The sequence below is a fragment of the Diospyros lotus genome, chromosome 5 (genome assembly GCF_014633365.1).
Source record: "Diospyros lotus cultivar Yz01 chromosome 5, ASM1463336v1, whole genome shotgun sequence".
NCBI lineage: Eukaryota > Viridiplantae > Streptophyta > Magnoliopsida > Ericales > Ebenaceae > Diospyros > Diospyros lotus.
The window spans coordinates 42767126-42790207 of record NC_068342.1 but is presented as its reverse complement, the minus strand read 5'-3'; the positions used below and the strand labels follow the sequence as shown (position 1 = coordinate 42790207).

General features: G+C 36.7%; 1 protein-coding gene across 3 annotated transcripts in view; it reads left to right on the top strand.

Moving 5' to 3' along the window:
* LOC127801138 (ankyrin repeat domain-containing protein 2B) overlaps positions 1-14067 on the top strand; it is a 52111-nt gene extending 38044 nt beyond the window's left edge. For 2 of the 3 annotated variants that reach the window (XM_052336011.1, XM_052336009.1), the window contains 3 exons: positions 10585-10677; positions 13434-13573; positions 13662-14067. In XM_052336011.1, the coding sequence (XP_052191971.1) occupies positions 10585-10677; positions 13434-13573; positions 13662-13761 (333 nt within the window). In that variant the 3' untranslated portion in view covers positions 13762-14067. The remainder of the gene's footprint in view (positions 1-10584; positions 10678-13433; positions 13574-13661) is intronic. The other variant, XM_052336010.1, reaches the window with a different exon arrangement.
* Positions 14068-23082: the final 9015 nt, after the last annotated feature.

Genomic DNA, 23082 nt, shown 5'->3' with positions numbered 1-23082 from the left:
ATGGAGGGATAGATTGTTGAGATTAGATGTAATGCGGCTTGTTGCCCCAGAGTCAACAAACCATGAGGAATCTGGCGAAGAAGATTGAGACAGGTTTTTAGATGGTTGAGGAAAGCTACCATAGTGAGCCCCTTGTACCAATCCTATTTCACTCATGTATACTCTATTAGAATCACTAAGAGAGGCCATATATGCTCTAAATCCTGATTGAACACCATTGTTAGACTTTCCAAATCCTTGATCAGATGTTCTTTGAAAATTTCTATCAAACCGATAATAACACTTATCTGTAAAGTGCCCTGGTGCCACACAATTGGCAGTAAACTCTCCTACCTGAGGCTCTACCCCAACCTTCACCTCTGTTTACATAACCACCTCTATTATTGCCAAAACCACTACCATTCCGTGATGAATATGAAGCCACATTAACATTCATAGAGGAAGACATAACAAAGTCAAAATTAGCAGGGAATGATGGCAAATTTTTGGATGTTAACCTCTACTCATGCATCAATAATTGATATTGCACATTCTCTAAATCAATCTCATCCATTTGATATGTTATTAGACTAACGACATTTTCATACTCATAATCTAGACCATTTAAAATAGCAAGTAGAAATTCCTTATCATTCAAAGGTTCTCCGATGGCGGCAAGGGCATGTCCTATAGTTTTGATCTTTAGAATATAATCATTCACAGACAGTGCATCTTTTTTAATAAATCTTAACTGTTGTTTCAATTGAAAGGACTTAGCTATAGTTTCGTGAATGAAGATTCTCCAAAGAAGTCCATACCTCTGCAGACGATTCACAATGAATCATCTGCACTAATACCTCTTTATCAATGGTTGAAAACAGCTATCCTAGAAGTAGGTGATACGATTTGATCCAATTCAAATAGTCTGGATTGATCAAAGGAGCTCCAACGTCACTTGCTTCTGGATCTGGCAGATACTTTGTTGAAGGTGGTGATTTATTTAGGAATGGTAGCAAATCAAATGCTCGAATTGTGACAAGGATTTGAGCTTTCCAGAAAATGTAGTTATTGGAATCGAGTTTGATCGGAATGAAGTTAAAAGCCTTGGCCATTACCGCGAAATCTGATTGCGATGCGGATGACAAGGACAAAGAGGATCATGGTGGTGGAGAAGAAGAAGAAGAAGAACTAAGAGCTGGATTGGAGGCCATCGAGGTAGGGCAGTGGCTCTGATACTATGTAAGGAAAACCCTAGGGCACAAGAAAGAAAGAATGCACGAGAGAGAAAAGAACCTCACAAGAATTCTTACTAATCAAGGAAAAATGAATCAAAAGATACAAAGGAAGAGGCGTAGCTGTGTTTATATACAGCACGCTACTTCAATAGATTGCTAATGCAATCTCATACAATAAACTGCCTTATAACAGCCTAAACAACAACAATAACAACAATACAAAATAACATTATTGCTAACAAATCAACAACAATGATAAAGACTGCTACTCAAATAGTATATGCTTCCACAGTTTCCCAACTAATTTCTTCCATTAGCACCAATCTACTAACTCCTATAGAGCTTCTTCCACTCTGTGTAATGTGAATGTCTGTAAAAGCTGAGCTCATTGAACACTTACATTATACTCATCTTTATTACATTTCATAACATCCCTTTCGAAGAACCACCAAAATTTCGCATAACAAAGCTTATGTTGCCAATCACTGAATAATTTTCTCACTGGATCTTTGAAATCAACTGTCATCCGCATTGATAGAACCTTCACAAGTTTAAGATTCTACTAAGAAAACTCACTAAGACCAGTGATCAGCCCTGGGGAGTTGGGGGTGGGGGCGCATTAGAGGGAATTCTCTAACCATCCCTTTGACGATCTCTAACTACCGACTGATAGCCATCCAACCGATAGCCAATCTTTCCTTTAGGCATATCTTGTACCAAACCCTCTAAATCTTCCACAATTTTGCTTTAATCTCCCCTTCTAACCCAACGTGTGGTGCATATCTACTAACAATAGTCATAGTTTCTTCTCCTAGAACAACCTTAATTGCAAAAGTCCTATCTCTTGTGCTGTTCACATTCATTACCCCATCCTTTAATGTCTTATCCTAATAAGCTCCACTCCTTGAGTACTTTTCTCCAACCTATCTCCTCCCTTGGAGGCACATAATATTAATTTTTCTTCTGATTATTAAATCATCACTTCCAATAGATTTTCTTGTCAAAGGTCTGATATTCGATGATCCAACCCTCAATCTATGATTTTGGACTAGCTTCTTTACTTGCATCAATCCATGAAAATGTGAGAGCTCTTGCAAATTTGGCACTAAATCTAGGAGCCAATGCTACAGCTCTAGCTCATTTGTCACTACATGCGAGCAGTGTTGCATGTCACTAAATCCATTCAGAGAGAATCTGATCACATTCTAATTGGAGATTTGACCATTAAATAGAAAGTTGAATTGAAAAAAATTAAAAATCATATTCTATAACTGAACAGGCCCTTTACTTCTAATCCACCTGATTATCTCAAACAATATAGACCAGATGCAGCTACATCAGAGGCCTAAAATGCCCAATCTTCAAAGTGATTTCTCTATACACTTCATTCTGTCCCAGGAAATTATTTCAATCTTCGTTTCCTGCAAGCAAAGTGCAGCATAACCACTTTCCATTTAATCAACAGAGACTATACGGTAAAATTCCTACTGCTGCTGCTGCTGCTGTGCCGTGCTGTGAAGTTTGTGTTGTGTGTGTGTGTGTATTGATTTATCTTCTGTGAATTATCTGCTTACCTTACCTTAGATTTATCTTTTTGTTATGTTTGTTTGTATTTTATTTTATTGCAATCTAGTCCTACAAAGTAGAATTGTAATCCTAAAATCTAGGAGAATTCTTAGGATCTGTTGTGTATATATTTTGTGGATTGTCATTCGAGAATTATTAAGGAAATAAGTAGCAAGAGGCTCTTTTTCTACACTATACAATCCATCAGGGGCCAACAATGCCCAGTTCTCAAAATGATTTCTCCATAAACTTCATTCTATTTGCAGGGAAATTATTTCCATCTTTGTTTGATGCAAGCAAAGTGCATCCACTTTCCAATTAACTGACAAACTATAAAATCGTCATCTAATTGGGGTTGATTATTCTTCGAGTTCAATTTTACAATTTTAAGCTCCATGGTGTATTTGTGAAAGAGCATCTAGGCACCTCAGCTACACACTTTACCATGTCCTTTGAAGTTTGTGCCTAGTTCTTGTACAAACTTAAAACTGTTTTTTTTTTTTTTTTTTTTTTTTTTTTTTTTTGGGGGGGGGGGGGGGGGAGGACACACCATATACAATAGAAATGATAGGGCACCAAAAACTCTCACTATCCAGAACTATAGAGCCAAAAAATCTTAAAGACAAATAAAAGGAAGAGGCCCCATTCCACCATACAGACAAGGGAAGACACAAAGTGACCCTTTAGACAAAAATGGGACTCTAATACCTTCAAAAGCTTTCCTATTTATTTCATGCCAAATACATCAAAAAATAGAAAAGGGAAAGGAAACCAAACAATACACCTGATGGGCAACTACACCTGCAAGAACATAAAATGGAGATTTGCACCATCCGTTAAACACCTAACAAACCATGGAGCAATAGGATAAAAGATGTTCCATTGTTTCACCAGTACTTCTGCACGTAAGACGTCAATCTGAAGTAAGAATAGGTGTCAAAAGTAGTTGTCCAAACAAAGATAGGGACTCTGGGAATAACAATCTATCTTTGAATCAATCACCAAGGAAAGTTGAGTCTCCTTTGTCGTAGGAGCCTTGTAGAAAGAGCAAACAGTAAAGCTCTCTTTCTGCACTGGCCATTGTATTGATATGTGTCATGAATCAAGGTTGTTATTAGTCAAATATTTAAAGGTTGTAACAATCCTACAATCTATGGGATTGATTACCAATCCTAATGAATCCCTTAATCTATGGGATTGATTATAATCAACCTTAATTATTAGGATTGATTGATTGATATAAATTAGTAATTGATGTAATTAGAATTCCATTTTTTTCTTTTTTTCCTTAGTTATAGGGATTTGATTGATTTCTTTTTTCTATATATATTGTAATCAAGTGGAAGTGAAAAATATACCAAGTGTTCAGTTTTCTTCTACATGGTATCAGAGCCTAAGAAATCCTAGGACTCTTAATTTCGAGCTTTGATCGCCGACTATTCTTCTGCTGCTACCGATAGCCTATCACCAGCAACCTTCATTGTTGCCCAACCTTACTCGCTACTACAGCCATCACGAGCAACCTTCATTGCTGCAATAGTACATTATTTCCCATTCCTCCTTTGGCCCTTCCCATTAACCAGAGATGTCATCCACCACTGATGAAGTTAGTTCCCATGATACAAGGGAAACACCAGCACCCATACTGCTTCAGCCGTCTGGAGAACTACAACAAATCAATACTGTCTATCGGTTGGATGGAAGGAATTATCTTAAATGGTCTCGGTTGATTTGAACTATTTTGAAAGGGAAATGGAAGATTAACCATATTATAGGAATCAAACCAAATAAAGGAGATCCAGCCTATACGGCATGGGATAAAGAATATTCCATGATCATTGCAGGGCTATGGAGTTCCATGGCTCTCGAAATCAGTGATCCCAGTATGTTTTTGTCAACAGCAAAGGAGGTTTGGGAGTCTATCCAACAAACCTACTCAAAGGTGAAGGATGCAACCCAGATCTACAAGTTGAAGACCAAAATAGCTGCAACAAAGCAAGATAACAAACCTATCACCGAGTATGCCAATTTGCTAAGGTAGTGTTTATTAAAATGAGAAAGATAAGACTCTATCAAGATATCTTATCTATAGAGTTCGAGATAAATTATCCGAAGGGGAGAAAGGGATAAATTTATTTTGAAAGTTCAAGATAAGAAGCCATGTGACTTTTTTTCAGAAAATTTAACAAACACAATGGAAAACACTTTTATCCGAGATACTTTTCATATCCCATCTTTTCCGGTCTATATCTTGATTAACAAATGGTCCCTAAAGGGACTATGGTAAGAAATGGATCACTATAGGGTTATTGAGATGAAGAACAATGATGATACAACCACCTTAAAGGCTTTTATAGACAAAGATCGCACCTACGATTTTTTGGCAGGCCTTAATGTGGAGTATGATCAGGTGAGGGTTCAAATCCTAGGCAAAGATGACTTACCTTTACTTAATGAAGTAATTTCAATTATTGTAGTTGAAGAAAGCAGGAGGGGTGTCATGTTGGATCCCAAACCAGTTGAGGCCTCAGCAATGGTGACAAAAGGAGGAAATTGTGGGTTTAAGAAGGACCAACTGCTTGGAGAAATGGAAAAACAGGTCTCAAATCTATGGGCAAAGACAACCGTGAGAATATGCGGTGTACTTTCTGTAAGAAACCACGTCATACTAGGGAGATGTGCTGGAAGCTATATGGAAAGCCACCTAGCAAGGAATGGGGAAATTGAGGTGGACAACATTAGCATAGCAGCTAGGGGCAAGTTAATATGGCAACTCCACAGGAGGAAAAACAATCCCATGAACCAAAAGAATTCAACAAGGAGGAGATTGAAAAGCTGCGATACTTTTTAAGTACCCTTGAGGCATCTTCCTCTTCAGGTACATGCTCACTGCAACAATAAGGTAAAACCCCAATTTCACATGCTTTAAATGCCTTTGATACATCCCTTAAAGACTCATGAATTATTGACTTCGAAACCATAGACCATATGACTCATTCCTCCCGATTTTTTCTTTCATACTCACCCTATTCTAGCAATTGAAAAATTGCTACGGTTGATGGTTCTTTGATCACAGTAGCTAGAATAGGAGAGATCAAAATCAGCCCTTCCTTGACCCTCAGAAATGTCCTTCATGTGCCTAAACCGTCCACCAACTTACTATTCGTATCCAAGCTATCCTATGACACTAATTGCAGTGTGTTTCTTCTTCCTTCTTGTTGGTTTCAGGACAAGGACTCGGGACTGATGATTGAACATGTTAAGGAACATGATGGCCTATACTATGTTGAGAAATCTGAGAAATTTCCTATTGACAAGTGGAGACAACCCTTAACATGTCTTCCCGAACCACATAACCCCCCCAAGGACACTATTTGGCTGCATCATTACAAGCTAGGACATCCTACTTTTTCTACTTTTAAAATTTTGTTCCCTTCGTTGTTTCAAAATCTTAATATTAGAGAGTTTCATTGTGATGTATGTCAATTTGCTAAACATAAGAAGGAGTGAACACTAAGCTTGAGTTATGGAGAAATAATTTAGAATCTAAGGGATTTAAATTAAGCAGAAAGAAAACAGAATACATGGAATGTAAATTTAGTAAGAATGCAAGAGTGGAGGATGTTATAATAAAATTAGAAGACCAAATCTTACAAAGAAAAGATCATTTTCGATATTTGGGATCAGTGATTCAAAAAGATGGAGAAATTCACGAGGATGTCACACATAGAATTAAGACAAGTTGGCTAAAATGGAGAAATGCATCAGGGGTGTTATGTGATGGTAAAATCCCATTAAAACTGAAAGGAAAATTCTATAGGACAGCTATAAGACCAGTTTTGTTGTACGGCTCAGAATGTTGGGCAGTCAAATACCAGCATGAGCAAAAGATAAGCGTAGCGGAGATCAGGATGTTAAGATGGATGTGCGGCCATACAAGAAAAGATAAAATTAGAAATGAAGTTATTCGTAATAAGGTAGGAGTAGTGCCAATAGAGGAGAAGATGAGAGAAACTAGACTAAGATGGTTTGGTCATGTGAAAATGAGACTAAGAGACGCTCCTGTGAGGAGAGTTGATGAAATGAAACAATTAGTCAAAAAAAGAGGTAGAGGCAAACTTAAGAAGATTTTGGGAGAGACATTAAAGTTTGATATGAAGTGTATGGACCTCAATGAAGATATGACAAAAGACAAAAATACATGGAAGTCTAGAATTCATGTAGCCGACCCCACATAGTGGGATAAAGGCTGGATATGTTGTTGTTGTTGTTGTTGTTTACTCCTTTTGAATTGATTCATAGTGATATCTGGGGTCCATCAACCATTCCAAATGTTCTGAGCGCACGCTGGTTTGTTTCGTTCATTAATGATTGCATAGGAGTTACCTGGGTTTTTCTTCATAAATCTAAATCTGATGTGAGCGATATTCTTTCCAATTTCTTTTCTATGATCCACAATCAATTTGGAGCACAAATCAAACAGGTTTGATCAAACAAGGCAAGGAATTATTTCAACCAAACCCTTTCCCACTATTTCCTTCAACGGGGCGTTATTCATGAATCTCATGTGTTTCTACCCCTTAATAAAATGAGATTGCAGAACGAAAAAACAGCCATCTCCTAGATACTACTATGGTATTGTTGTTTCACAAAAATGTGCCTGAACAATTTTGGGGAGAAGCTGTCCTTAGAGCCACTCATGTCATAAACCGATTACCCTCTCGAGTGTTACATTTTCAAACTCCTATGGTAGTCTTATCCTGCTTTTATCCTACTCTTCCTACCACAAATCAGCTTAGTCCTAAAATATTCGGGTGTGTTTCATTTGTTCATGTTCACAGCCCTCATTAGAGGAAGTTGGATCCTAGATCTCTTAAGTGTGTCTTTGTGGGCTATTCTTCTACACAAAGGGTATAAATGCTATTATCCTCCTACTAAAAAAAAATTCGTTTATGCAGATGTTATCTTTGTTGAAACTGAACCCTATTTTACTCACCCTTCTCTTTAAAGGGAGAGCTCAAGTGTGGAAGATAAGGATGAGTTGCTCCTTCCTAACTTTCTGCCACTAGCCCCAGCTCCTAAACCTCTACTTGAACAACTTGCATTTGACTCTACCTCACAAGCTCATGAACCTAAATCCTCCCTCTAACTTGTTCTCCAAACTACTGGGGAGGAGACCACCATTGACAAACGGTTTCTCCTGATTTACTCAAGAAGAAATAATCCAGAACCCAAACCTAGGCTACACTTATCATCAGTTTCAATGTATGGAAATGTGGTAACATCTATTGACTCACCTTCTAATGTTGATTCTATGACTGATATTAACCTTCCTATAGTACTAAGGAAAGGAATTAGAGAGTGCACAAAACATCTCTTATATCCGCTCTCTCACTTTGTAACCTTTAAAAGATACTCTCCATCTCATAGAAGCTTTCTTACATACGCATAGCATCCATTCCTACCACATTATCAGAGGCTTTAAATTGTGAAAATTGGAGGAATGCCAAGAATGTTGAAATGCAGCCTCTTGAGAGGAATAATACATAGGAGATTGTGGATTTATCAAAAGGGAAGAAACTTGTTGGGTGTAAATGGATCTTCACAATCAAGTATAAAGCAGATGGGACACTTGAAAGATACAAGGCTAGGTGGTAGTTAAGAGTTATACCCAAACATATGGAATAGACTACCAAGAAACCTTTGCCCAGGTAGCCAAAATGAACACTATTAGAATTCTCTTATCCCTAGCAATTAATTTTGATTGGCTTTTGTTACAGTTTGATGTGAAGAATGCTTTCTTGCATGGAGACCTTGCGAAGGAAATTTATATGGACATACCCCCAGGATTCAACAAAAACAAACTCGGGACTAAGGTTTGTAGACTCAAAAAGGCATTATATGGCCTAAAACAATCACCTAGAGCTTGGTTTGGGAGATTTTCAAAAGTAATGCAGGCCATGAGTTACAAATTGATCCAAGGGGACCACACTCTATTCATAAAACACTTAGGTTCAGGTCTTGTCACAACTCTTATTGTTTATGTTGATGATATTATAGTAACAGGAAATGATGAAAAGGAGAGGCAGAACTTGGGCAAATATTTGGCTGAGTTTGAGATCAAGGAATTAGGAAATTTGAAGTATTTCCTAGGTATTTAGTCTAGACAGGGGATATTTATATTCTAACACATGTATGTCTTGGATCTTTTACCAGACATAGGGAAAATGACTTGCAAACCATCTAGCATTCCAATTGACCCTAATCATAAACTTCGTGAAGCTAAGGGAGATAGAGACACAGACACAGAGGCATATCAATGGTTAGTTGGCAGGCTAATTTACCTCTCTCACACACGGCTAGATGCCTATGTCATGAATATAGTGAGTCAATTCATGCATGAATCCAAGGAACTTCACCTACAAGCAGTCTACAGAATCTTACATTACCTAAAGGGTACTCTAGGAAAGGGAATTATGTTCAAAAAGGGGAGCAAACTCACTCTAAAGGCCTACATGAATGCCGATTATGCAAGCTCAGTGATTGATAGAAGATCTACCTCAGGTTATTGTACTTTCTTGGGTGGAAACTTGGTTACTTGGAGAAGTAAGAAACAATCTATCGTGGCCAGATCAATTAAGAAACAATCTGTTGTGGCCAGATCAAGTGCATAAACAATCTATTGTGACAATAAGTCGGCCATCAGCATTGCACACAATCCTGTGCAGCATAACCAGGCAAAATACATTGAGTTGGATCAACATTTTATTAAAGAAAAATTGGATAGTGGTCTTATATACACGCCTTATATACCAAGCGAATCACAGCTGGCTGATATTCAAACCAAGGGACTCAATAGTCAAGTCTTTCACAAGCTTATAGCCAAACTGGGAATGGACATGGACAATGTCTATTCACCAGCTTGAGAGGGAGTGTCGTGAATCAAGACTGTGATTATGTGTATGATTGGTCAAATATTTAAAGGCTGTGACAATCCCATAATCTATGGGATTGATTACCAATCCCAATGAATCCCTCTGAGATTGATTATAATCAATCTTATCCCACAATCTATGAGATTGATTATAATCAACCTTAATTGTTGGAATTGATTTATTGATGTAAATTAGTAATTTATGTAATTAGGATTCTTTCTTTTTCCCTTAGTTATAGGAATTTGATTGATTTCTTTCTTTTATAATATATATATTGTAATCAAGTGGAAGTTGAAATTATACCAAGTTTTCAGTTTTCTTCTACAATATGCTTCCTTTGACCAGCCTAGGGGTGGTAATCAAGCCAGCCAAAGAAACATGGTGAAGTCAATTTCCCAGTGCTTAAGATTGCATATAAAACGTAGGAGCAATATAACACTCTTGGGGAGAAAGAAAGGAGCACACACTCACAAGTGTCTCTTCGTCAGAAGCAAAAGGGAACTAATGCTTTGGCTTATTGCTGTCATGCTTTTATTTGGAAGCTGTTCCATGATGGATGAACTTTGAGAATATGTGGTATTAGTATCTAGTATTTGATGATGCTGATTATATTCACAGCTTGTATTTTGCAATAATTATATTTACTGGTTGTGGTATTAGTATCTAGTATTTGATGATTAGTTGTTACTCTGCATGGTGTCAACAGGTTTATAATTTTATTCCGATCGAAATTACTGATGGACAGTGTTTTCTTGTTGTCACCATTTTGTAGTCTGCCTAGTTCAAATGAAGTGAATTTTTTTAGCCTTATACTCATTTTTAGTTAATTTATGTGAGAAATTACCACACTTTCTACTTGTGATAATTAGGGGTTGAAAAATGCACTGGCCTCTGGTGCCGATAAAGATGAAGAGGATTCAGAAGGGAGGACAGCATTGCATTTTGCGTGTGGATATGGTGAGGTATGATAATACCTTGGAGTGAAAACTGTTAAAAAGTCTTTTTGTCTTATGTTTGCTTGTGTATTACTATAGACTTCTTATATTCTTAGTTTGGTCTCAACCAGTTGGATGTGAATTACTTGAGCTAATTAAGTCTAGGACTATTCTTAAAGTACTTCATCGTTTAAAAACAAGAAGGGAAAAAATGTGCTTGGTACCCTTGAGTTTTAGCCTAATAGTAGGCAATATCCCTGAAAAGTTTTGAAAATGGCAATGGCCTCCCCTCACTTTACAAATCTGGTTGCATTAATCGCCCTACCATTACTTTACACCTGTTAAAATTTTGAAATGACCAAAGTACCCTATACTCTTTTTCCCTCCCTCTCTCTCTCTCTCTCTGCCGCCACTGTATAGAGGAGACGACCCCATGCCCACCGGCCACCGAAGGAGGAAAGGAGACACCAGTCACTAAAATATCAGCGAACTCCAGAAAAGAAGAAATGGTGGTGGAGAAGACTACTAGCAGGCACTCTTTCTCTCTCTCAAAACACTGTTGGTTTGCTTGAACCAGATATTCTGGGTTAACTGGGTTTTTTCAAATTGATTCGTTGCTGGGCAGCCACCCTGGCAATGCTGAGGTTCTGCAACCCCAGCATTGCTGGGATTGCAGCTCTGGGAATAGCTGGAGCTTGTTTTTTTAATTTTGATATAAATTCAATATACATAATTTTTTATCAAATAAAAGTATATTTTCTTTTATTTATTTGAGAATTAGAATTTCTAAATATATTTTTGTAATTTAAAAATATATGTTCTATAAATAAAAATATATATCTTTTAGTTTAGATTCTTTAGAATCAGATTTTTAGTATTTTTATACATATATGGTTGAGAGGGAGAAAGAGGGAATGGAGAGGAGAGAGAGAATCCAGGGGTAAAATGGTCATTTAACACATAATTTTAACAGCAAGGGTGGTTTCTACTGTTTCTAAAATGTGAGGGTACTTCCTGCAATTAGAACAAACCTCAGGGGTAGTTATTGTAATTTTTAGCAAAAACTTACCTTTCTAAGAATTAACAGAAATTTTGCCTGATGTATCATCTATGTTTCCCTTTCTTGTTACAGTCTGTACAATTAACAAAGCTGTAATCCAGTGCCACTCGTGTACTGGATATGCAGCTTCTATAGCAGGTTTGCCTTTTTTTTTATAGTATACTTACTAGCTCTTTTGTGGCTGTAGATCTCTGCATACTATAATTAAAAGGTGGTTGTTTAACTGTCAGATCCTGGGATCTGGCAAGTGAATTCTCAGCCAATTGGCGAGAATGGGCAGAAATTAGGGGGAATTGAGAAGAATTTCGGAGAGAGGGAAGAACAGAAAGAGGTGCGAGAGAGACAGAAGAAATGAGCTGAAAAACAGAGAATTCTCCAAATAATTTTTAGGTGTCTTTGTATTTGGCTGGATTAGCCTTATATACTAATCCATGTACCGGTTGGTTGGCGCCAATAAGGCTGCCAAATTCAAATCCACGTACAACTGAGAGCAGCTATCTTCTAAGTACAACTGGTAGCTAGCTCTAGGTGCAACCGGTATATAACTGCCACTAGCTCTAGGTACAACCGGTATATAACTGCCACTCAAAGGTACAAACATAACCAACAGTCAGTACATGACAAATTCCTGCCCTTTGAAAATTTCTTGTCCTCAAGAAATAGAAAGAAGATGTGCAGCTTGAGGAAATTGGGTGAGTAAGTCAGGTAAGTACTCCCAAGTGTTAATTCTCTATTAGCAAAGGCCAAAGTCAGAATCCTAAACCTATCGCTGGCCTCAAAACTGTGCCAAAAAGTGCAAAAATGTAAATGCTATGCATGTTGTTTAGGCAAGCTTGTTATTTTCTAGATTGTGTAGGTTTATGTTATGTTAAGCTTTTTTTTCTTAAAAATTTATTATGTTCATACATTTTTATACTATATTATTAATCCCAAACGGTATCTTGGTACCGCCTGGTATTGTTATCATACTATACCAATGGCAAACCCGATGTCTGGTATGGTATCCACAACTATAGACCAAGTAGTTCTAGATCAGGTTGGAGCATTACTCATTTTTGTTTGATGTGGAGCATAAGATGGGAAAGAAACAATGAAGCTTTTGAAGGAATTGAGATTGCATTGCGTTTTCTTGAGGGAACACACCCCATTTCCCCTTTTTTAGTGGCTGAAAGAGGATTTCCCTGCTTTTTGGTTGCCCAGTTTTGCTTGTTTCTTAGATGACTTCCACCCCCTCCCCACGGGACAGATATAGATTTTTTTTTTTCTTTTTTTCTTTTACAAGGTTTGTCCTCTGGCTGTTTTAGTTTAAAGATTTTATTCAAAAAAACAGAGGGACTACGAAGCATCTATATCAAGTGCTATGCAATCTGGTCGATCTGCACTTGATCTAATGTTACCTCCCCACCTTTTTTGATTCATGATGAGACCAACTTTCTCTCAGTTGCCCTATTCTAAACCATTCCGTTTCTGCAACAGTTATCAGGACTCTAATGCAAAAATGACCCTCTCTCAACTCTTGCAATTCGCAAAGTGGAGAACCTCGGGCACTAGAACCACCCTTTTCTTCAGCTGCTTTAATGCAAATTTGCTTATTATTGAATTAATGAGGGGCGATAGCGACTGGCTGTGGAATTTCCCGATGAGGCTGAATAGCTAATGAACAATATTGCATTTCTGCAATATAGGCTCTCAAGTAACATAAGCAGCTCCATTTCTATGGCAGGTAAAGTGTGCTCAAGTCCTTCTGGAGGCTGGAGCACTGGTGGATGCTTTGGATAAGAACAAAAATACTGCACTTCATTATGCTGCTGGTTATGGCAGAAAGGAGTGTGTGGCGCTTCTGCTGGAACACGGTGCTGCCGTGTAAGTCAACTTCTCTGGTCAACATTGTTTGCTGTCTTTGGCTTGGCTTTACTTACTGAGTTTCTTGGTGGTTTTTGGAATGGTGCAGCACTCTTCAGAATTTGGATGGCAAGACTCCCATTGATGTTGCCAAGCTGAACAACCAGCATGAGGTACTGAAGCTGCTGGAGAAGGATGCTTTCCTATAAGCGAAACGGCTTACTTGCAGGCCCTTTTGGGCCATCTTTCCATGTGATAGGGTGTTACTGTGCTGGACAAAACTTGTTTTGAGCAAAAGAAAGTTGTCATCCAACTTAGTGGTTTGTCTATGTTATGTTTCCCGCTGTCTGGTTGCTATTACATATGAGTTTTTAATATTCAAATTACATAAAGATGTCACATTTTATATGCTGGATAGTTTTATGGATTGATAATTTACCCATCCCTGACTCCTGTACATCCTGCTTTGTGAACCATTCAATAAATGGATGGCTGAATATCGCAGCCTTCGGTTCTTTAGCTATTTTAAATTGAGGATGATGACTGAGGTGGGGTGCATCCCATGGGCTATTTATTTGGAAATGAAAATCATAAGTTGGCTCAGCCTCGCTACAAGGCAAAGGCATTGGCATTCCTCCGCAATGAACAAGCGTGCAAGAGTTGTCCTCCTACGCCTCCTCCTCCTCCTCCTCCTCCTCCTCCGAGTGCACTGTCGTCGGTTCCACACCACATGTTTGACGAGCTTGGAACAACATAATATATAATATTGTTGCAAAGAACCAAGAGTGCAAGAGAAGTTTTAAATGGATTATTACATTAAAACCATACATAAAAAAAAACTAAAAAGGAAAATTAGGCTACATATTCATATTCATATTCACCAAGCGAGCGAGCAAAAGCAAGATATCCAACGCCAACACACACCAAATAACTTTGGAGCAGCTAAAAATCATCTTCATTCATCTGCCAAGAGTAGTGCAATAATAGTAAAGAATTATCATATATCTGAGTGAACTAACTACATGGTTACTACAAAACACATATTTAAAAAAAAAAAAAAAACTCATGTGAAATTTGTAATTAACAATTCAACTAAGACTTTTTTTTCTTGTTTTTAACTCAACAGTTCATAATTTCCAGCATCAGTGGAGAGGGGTGTTTTCATGGAATGCTCGTCGCTCGGATAATTTCATCTCAGGCTTAGTTTGGTTAGGCTTTTTTTGAATAGTTGAAAAGTTGGGTAGTGCTTAAGTTGTGTAATATCGTTTAAATTATGTAGCGTTGAAGTAGATAACGTGTTTGGATAAATGTACTTTTGAGCTATTAGTGTAAAATTATGTGTTTGGTTTGTAAAATCTGATAAGCTGTTAAAATTTGACAAAAAAATTAAAATAGACATGATATTGAATAATACAAATAAAATTTAAAAAATATAATTTAAAAAAAAATAAATTGATGTCTAGCTAAAATACTTACGGTTAATATGTTATATACAAACTAAATATATATTATTACATATTATATATATATATACATATATATACACAGTGAAGAAATGAAGAAAAAGGCCGGCAACAAAGAAAGAGATGGGCGACGGCGCAGGAGGCAACTGCGAGAGGAGGTGAAGTAGGCGGCAAGAGACGCGACAGCACTGGGCAGTGGATCTAAAACAGAGGCGGCGATGGCGATAGTAGGACTAAGGCGACTTATGGCGGCTGAACTGGGCTTGCGATGGCGGTGAAGGAGCCGACTTGCGACGACCAAGCTGGGCAATGGCGACGGAGAAGCTGGGGGCGACAGCGAGATGGATGGCAACGGGCGACAGTGACAATGGGAAATTGGTTGCAAAGGGTTGAAGAAAAAGGATATGAGTTGAAAATTAGTATTTTTGTTGAGGATAAATTGATAATTTTCATGGTCAACATAGCTTTTTCTCCAACAGCTATGTGCAAAAGTTGAGGGGAAGGAGCTTTTAAAAAAACTATTCAAATAGTGTTTAAGCTATGTAGCGTTTAAGCTATTTAAGTTTGCCAAAAGAATTATGCTATAGTTCTAGCATAGGCTAGAGCATGGACTACCAAATGAATTTTAAATTGATTTTGAAATTATTTTTGTTAGCCCAAGAAATGTACCCACCCATTCTCACTTTCCATGCTACCCACCCAAAGTCATATCCTCCCAGTTATGTCTCTCCCTCTCCAATTACTGTCGGCCACACCTCTCATGGCTAGCGTCAGTCTCTCTCTCTCTTGCACTCAAAACACCATTGCCCCCACTTGTTTCTCCCTCTCCAAACATCATCGGCTCAGTCGCCAGCCACCACCTATCTCTCTCTCTCACCCAAAACATCATAGTGTTATTAGATTTTTGTAGTTAAATGGTTTTTAAACTTAATTTGATGATTATCTCAAAATTTTTTAGATTTTATAAGTTTTTATTGGAAGATTATATAATTTTTTATTTGACAATAAATACTATTGGCCATGCACAAGCCTTCATCAAAGGTTCCCCTTGGTCACCTCGTCCTCTCTCATAGCTCACTCTCACACTCTGTTAGTTTTCTTTTTCTATTCAATCTCTGTTCACAATTCACTGTTGTTCATACACAACTAATGAAAAGTGCTTTAGTTGCTTCAAATTTTTAGTGCAAACAGGCCTTAGCATAATAAAACCACCTCTCACTTACTCTAAGCTGCAACACAATTATTTTGAATTTATTATTATTTTTCTTACTAAATTAGGATCTTTACGGGAATAAATGCTAAAATTCTTAGCTTTTAGTTGGAAATGATCATTAATATTTTTTTGAACTAAATGATCATTAATATTAACCCTTATAAATGACAATATTTTGAACAAAACTTGTAAGAGCCACGTAATCAAAGTTTACATGGTTGCCATAACTATTGATGGTTGTTATACATCTGTTATACATTAGTTAATGAATAAATGCCAGCCTTCATCTTATGGAGATTTCTTGCTGAGTGGTACGAGATTGAGCTTATCATCCTGGCATAGCTTTCCTATTCTTGCTACATGAAGATAGAAAAGTAAATTTACATGGACTGATATAAATTAAATACAATAGCACCAATATTTTATACCTGCTGGTGTGATGGTCCAATGGTTCCGGAAGCAGAACCAATAAAAGAAATTATTGAATGAGGACCTCCTGCAACATGAAAACGTTAATAATATAGACATGACATATCTTTTTCGGTTTTTTAAAAAATTAAACAATAAAGCCACCTTGAAAATTAAATATATCAATTGGTAGAGACGGACACCCCAAGATGGAAAATGATAACTGTCGAATGTATGGAACATGTTGCGGGATGCTTGCCGATTCATTGACTTGAAAATTGGGATATGTAATTACCTGTGTTTCATCCTTATCCTACATCAAAAAATATTTTTTTAAAAAATAAAATAAAAAGTGATGAAACGAAAATGTTATAAAATTACATACCAAGCGTCGTGGATACGGGAGGGGTGTTATGACAAGGTATTGTGATTCCTGTGTAATATGAACGACAGTTGCACCATCCTGTAAATTTTTTTGCAGCACTTTCTTGACTTTCTTTGTACCTAAAGACACTTATTGTAATACCCTAAGTCATCGTGAATAATAATGTGGTATTAGACCCTAGAAAAAATTATAAAAAATTTTAGTGAGTATGTATAAATTTAGTAATGAAATTTATTTAATGATATAAGGTATGTGACTCTAAAGAAATTATTAGAGTTTTAAATGTTTATTAAGTATAAATTTATTTTTAAATTGTATGCAATTAATTAATTTATTAAAATATGCTTATAGTATGTATTTCTTACTCTTATATGTATATGTGTATAAGTATAAATGTATATGTATATATATATATATAAAAAGCAAAAATCACTGAAAATCTGGAGCAGGCGCATGGCCAGAGCATGGCCGTGCCTCCAATCGGCCATCAGAAGAGAGGGGGAGCTTTAAATGCTCCCAAGGACGTCGGGATAGCCTTCTAGGGCACGTGGGTGCCTCGATGGGACGTTCGCGGCGGAGTTTCAGCTATAAATAGTCGCATTTGGGCAGCCTCATTCATCCGAGAATTTCGTTGCTTAAATCGATCGGTTGGGGAAGTGTTTGAGAGGTTTGAGAGTAGGGTTTTGGTCTTTGCAACGTGGGTGAGCTTTCTGGAGCTTTTGGTGGCCAATGGAGCAGCAAGGAGGGAGAATCGAGCACTCATCGAAAAATCACGTCTCGTCAGAGCCGAAGCTTCAACCGCCGATTCAAGGTATTTCGTGTTGTTTTTTTTTTTTGAAATCTAAGGCTATATTCGGGTTCGGGAGGTCGAGATTAAGGGAAAGAGAAGCTTCATTTGAAGCTTGGGAGGTCGGAATCATCGTCGGCGGCGAGGTAGTCACCGGAGATGATGAACCAGACGGGCGCGTGGCTGCACGGGCCCGCGAGTGGGAAGGAGGCGCATGCCTTCCATGCGCCCGCCAGAAAGAAAATAAAAAAAAATGAAAAGAAAAGAAATAAAAACAAAATAAAAGAAATAAAAATTTGGCAAAACTTTTTATTAAATCTAGAATTTTGTTTATGCCTTGTTTTATGAAAAATGTTCTGGAAAATGCTAAATTAGTCATTTATTTAAATAGTTTTCTATTATGGAAATAAAGAAAAAATAGAATTTAATTTGGAAAATTCCAGAATGCTAGAAATATTATTTAAGAAATATTAGTAAAGAGAAATTGGATTATATAAAAGTCTAGATAATTTTATGTAATTTTTGAAGAAATAAGACTTAGAAATAAAGAGAAATTATAGAAATTATGAAAAAAAATAATAAAATGATATTCTAAAAATAAATTTAATGTTTTAGGAGTCCTCGAGAACGAGAAGATTGAGAAATAGCCGCTCAACACGATTTTCGAGGTTGACACGCTTTTCAAGACAACTTAGCTGTAAGTGTACCGTTTCAAGCTTAGTACGGTTATAAATGTTTATTTTCAAGAATGCTTTCATCATATTGACACGCTATGATATGTACCCAACACGTAGACTGCATCCATGACATGATTACGAAATGCATAAATACATGTTGATATCGTTGATCACACGCATTTGAGGTTGTAGGCAGTACGAACTGGCACCGCTACTTTACCAAGGGTGCATCCATACACCCCGACTTCGAAATAGGTAGCTGCTAAAATGGTAGTTAGCATGAGGAGTGTAGTTGACACCTACGAGGAAAGACATTGCATACACACATGACATAGTATTATGTACCTTTATTTAGATGGTTCATCATCTAACTCGGGTTCGCCTCTAGAACATTCGACGTTCCAGTCGGGATTTGCAATGATGATACAGAGGTTGAGGATGTGCAGTGACGCAACAACTAAATGTGCCATGTTGTAATATTAATAGTTCAAGATTTATGTACGTTTTAATTTATTTTCAGAAGCCTATGTATTAACTTTGTAACGAATGCCATGTTCAGTTATATATATAAATAATGCCATGAGCAGGTTCGATTCAGCTTCCGCTTTATACGATTGTATTTATTTCTAGTGTATAAAATATTTTGTCAAGCACTAGATAAGTCTTAGGGAATTTCGGGAGTAAATAAAAAATAAATAAATAAGACCCAAATTTCCTAAGGCATAACACACCCTGAGAAGGTGGGCTGTTACACCCATGCATCATCGAACCCTGATTAATTTATATTCCACCTAATAAGTTACTTGAACACTACAAAACTAGTGCTTACCTTATCTCTTTTCGATCTCGACTCCAACGGGCCCTTTTTGCGAAGCTTCTTAGGCCTTTCCTTACTTCTCGAACATTTCGGGTCCAATATATTCTCGCTTGAAGTATTTTGTGTTAGAACGGGAGATGCTATGGCACACACCAAGAGGGGGGGTGAATTGGTATAATTAAAAACTTGGTAGAAACTTGAAAACTTTTTGATACAGGTTGAAGTTTTAATGATTTAAAACGTGAAGCATATAAAATGACAAATGTGAATCAAGTGAGGAATTAAGGAATGCTTGGAAAGATAAAGATGATTTAAAGAACACAAGCACACAAGAACACCAAGATTTATAGTGGTTCAGCTTAACCCAAGCCTAATCCACTACCTTAGCTCCTCACTAAGGATTTTTCAAACCATCCACTAAAACCCCCTACTTAAACCAAGTAGGTCCTCTAGTCCGAGACTAGGAATTACAAAACCTCCCACTCAAATGGGCCCTCTAGCTATACAAGCTAGGAAAACAAGAAATATATAGTTGGAGAGAATCTAAGAGATGAATCTCTTAGTTACAATGTCTCTCAAAAATGATACAAGGCTTAAATGAATGTAAACAAATTAAGATCACAGCCTTGAAGAGAGAAAATTGAAGCACAGTGAATGTAAATAGAAACGAGTGTAAAATGTAAGCTCAATTCAATTCGTTCCCGTCCATTAGCCTTCTCTTGATCATCTATGACATGTATATATAAGTGTCCCACGAAGTTGAAGAGAAATATAGCCGTTTGGAGCCGTTGGGATTTGAAAAAATAGCCGTTGAAGCTTTCTGCAAAAAGAAATAGTCGACAGAAGAAATATATAGTTGACTATTTTTATAACAAAAGTAAGAAATAGTCGACAGACAAAACGAATAGTCGACTATTTTATAACACAAAATTTCAATAGTCGACAGACACATTCCAATAGTCGACAGATGCTGAGATATGAAGAAATTTTTGAATTTCATGAACAAAAATAGTCGACAGATCAAAAGGCATAGTCGACTATTTTTACTCGATAGTCGACAGATGCTTAAATAGTCGACAGAACATTAAAAATAGTCGACTAATTTGAAGCATAGTCAACAGAATGATCCTGATAGTCGACTATTCTTTAGAAAAACTTGAATTTTCAAAACATCCTTATTCGATTCTTTAAAAACTCATTTTGATTATCTTTAAAGCAAGTTGAGATTATCAAAAGTATATTTTGAAACAAATCACTCTCAACAAGCAAGTTTTTCAAATCACTCTCAACCATACTCAATATTTCTTCTATAAGTTTTCATATCTTGCTTCAAAGCTTATATACTAAAAATTCATTTTCTCATTCATATAATCCACATAGTAGAAATTGATTTTCATATAGTCATTTATCAAAAACCATTCATATAGACATTTATCAAAACCATTTCATTTCCAAGAGATATTAGATATCAAAATACCAAGAGATAGTTTTCTAAAATGAACACACTTTCAAAAACATGTTCTAGTTGGTCTTTTGCCTTAGAATTGTTTTGACCAACGATTTCAAGGAGATTCTTTTTAGATCTTAAAACTTGTTTATGCTAATCTCCAAATAATATAAAAGATCATAGATCATTTTAACAAAGCACTTTGAAATTGATTTTTGTTTCCAAACCATATGCTTTGATTGAGAAAAAAAATACATTTGAAATTTTTCATCATCAAAACTAAACACAAGAGTAAAATATCATTTTGCACCGTTCTCTTATCGGAGCCTACATGGACAATTGCTTGAGATAGATGATTACTTCTGCTGCTTGACTTCGACGTGGAAAGCTCTTTTTTTTAAAATTGAATCCACTCCATAAGCTCTACGGTACGACCTTCATCATCTACTATGAGATCAGCTATCTCGGTAAAAGTTTTGCACAATTTGTCATTTCTTAACTGCCCAGGACTATTGATCCACCCATCATAGTGATTTTATATTATTATGAATTAGTACTGAGATAGCATGCCTGCAGATAATTCCCCCAAACTCGAATAGGTGGCAGCTATAAAAAAATTCGTAGTTATCCTTCTTAAATAGAAAAGTAATTTTTTTTTCTCTTGACACCCTCACCAATTATAACATCCTCTTCTACCTTATACGTCGTCCCCGAACACCTATCGTCGACAGATATAAGATCACAATACATCTTCCCGTTAATTTCTTCTTGAAATTCCCTAAATTTTGATATGGTGTAAATTGATTGGAATTGCTTTTCAATTTCATATGGTGTAATGTATGGAATCATTTGTGAGAATGATCGAAAATCTGCTTGGAACTCCTTCTCAACCTTATTCTTCAGTGCTCGCTCCGTATTGTTCAACAAATTGCTTCAATAATGTCTTTGAATGGACAAACCTATCGAAGAATGCATTCATACTCTCACTGCGTTGGATTGTTGACATACCTACCCAAAATGATGATTTCAAGAAACAAATAACCCAACAACTTTTGTCAATATAAAGTCTAGCCAACTAATCATTGCCATGCAATTCATGTTCTTCAACCATCCTAATCCAACCTTCTTCGAATTCTTCTGGAATTTGTGAATCATAGACTAGTTTGTGTATAGTCGAAAATATGGCACCCTTTTGAACATGGTTGCCAAATTTTTCAGGCAACTTCTTCAATATATGCCACAAACACCATCTATGCTTGGTATTTGGCAATACTATTTGGATTGCATTTTGCATAACCCTGTCTTGGTCCGTAATTATTCCATTAGAAACCTGGCTTTGCATACATTGAAGCCATGTCCTAAATAGCCAAATGAACGTCTCCGTACACTCGACACTAACCCACATCCGAGTAGTGTAGATTGTCTGTGATGATTCACCCCAACAAAATGGGTGAATGGCATGTCATACTTGTTTGTGAGGTATGTGGTGTCAAAGGTCACAACATCGCCAAACTCCTTATATGCTTTTCTGCACCTATTATCGGCCCAAAACACATTTCTCAATCGAGACTCTTCATCCAAATCGATATTGAAGAAAAAACTAGGGCAATTTGCTTGCATTTTTGAAAAATAAGATTGTATTGTAGCCGTATCTCCTTCCCCTAGTCGTAATTGCCTAACCTTTTCAACATAGTTTCTACAATCCTTTTCGATGCATGTCATATTCTCATATCCACCCGTTTCGACAACCGCTGAGTTATAGCTTTTATGTAACAAAATTTCAGCCATATCATTCACTTCAAGCTTTCGTTTTACATGTGCACTCAATTGTCGGTTTCATCGAAACAACTGAGATTTGGATGGACTTATCTTATGATTATGCTCAAGATGGATTGTGTTAATTCGTCATATTCCAATACCATCAACACTTGCAGTCAACCTAGTTTTACACCCTATTCGCATGGTTGGTTGTGGTCTCGAAGAAGTATTTCTAACCCTATTTCTTTGGCCTTCTCAACAACATGAAAATGTCACATATTTTACTATCCCATCCTCACCATTTATCGAATTTCTTTTCCTAATTGGAAAACCAACATTATATGCGTATCTCTTGTAAAACTCAAATATTTCATTGGCATTCTTAAACTTCATCCCAACCTCCGGTACAATAACCTCACTATCTTATCCTAAGATTTCATCATCCATACCATCCAAATTTTCCATTAAAATATCATCATCATCATTTTCCAAACTTCCGTCATCTATTGTCTTATCATCAAGGTTAAAATAGCAAACATAAATCATATAGCTCATAAATACTAAAAAACATAAAT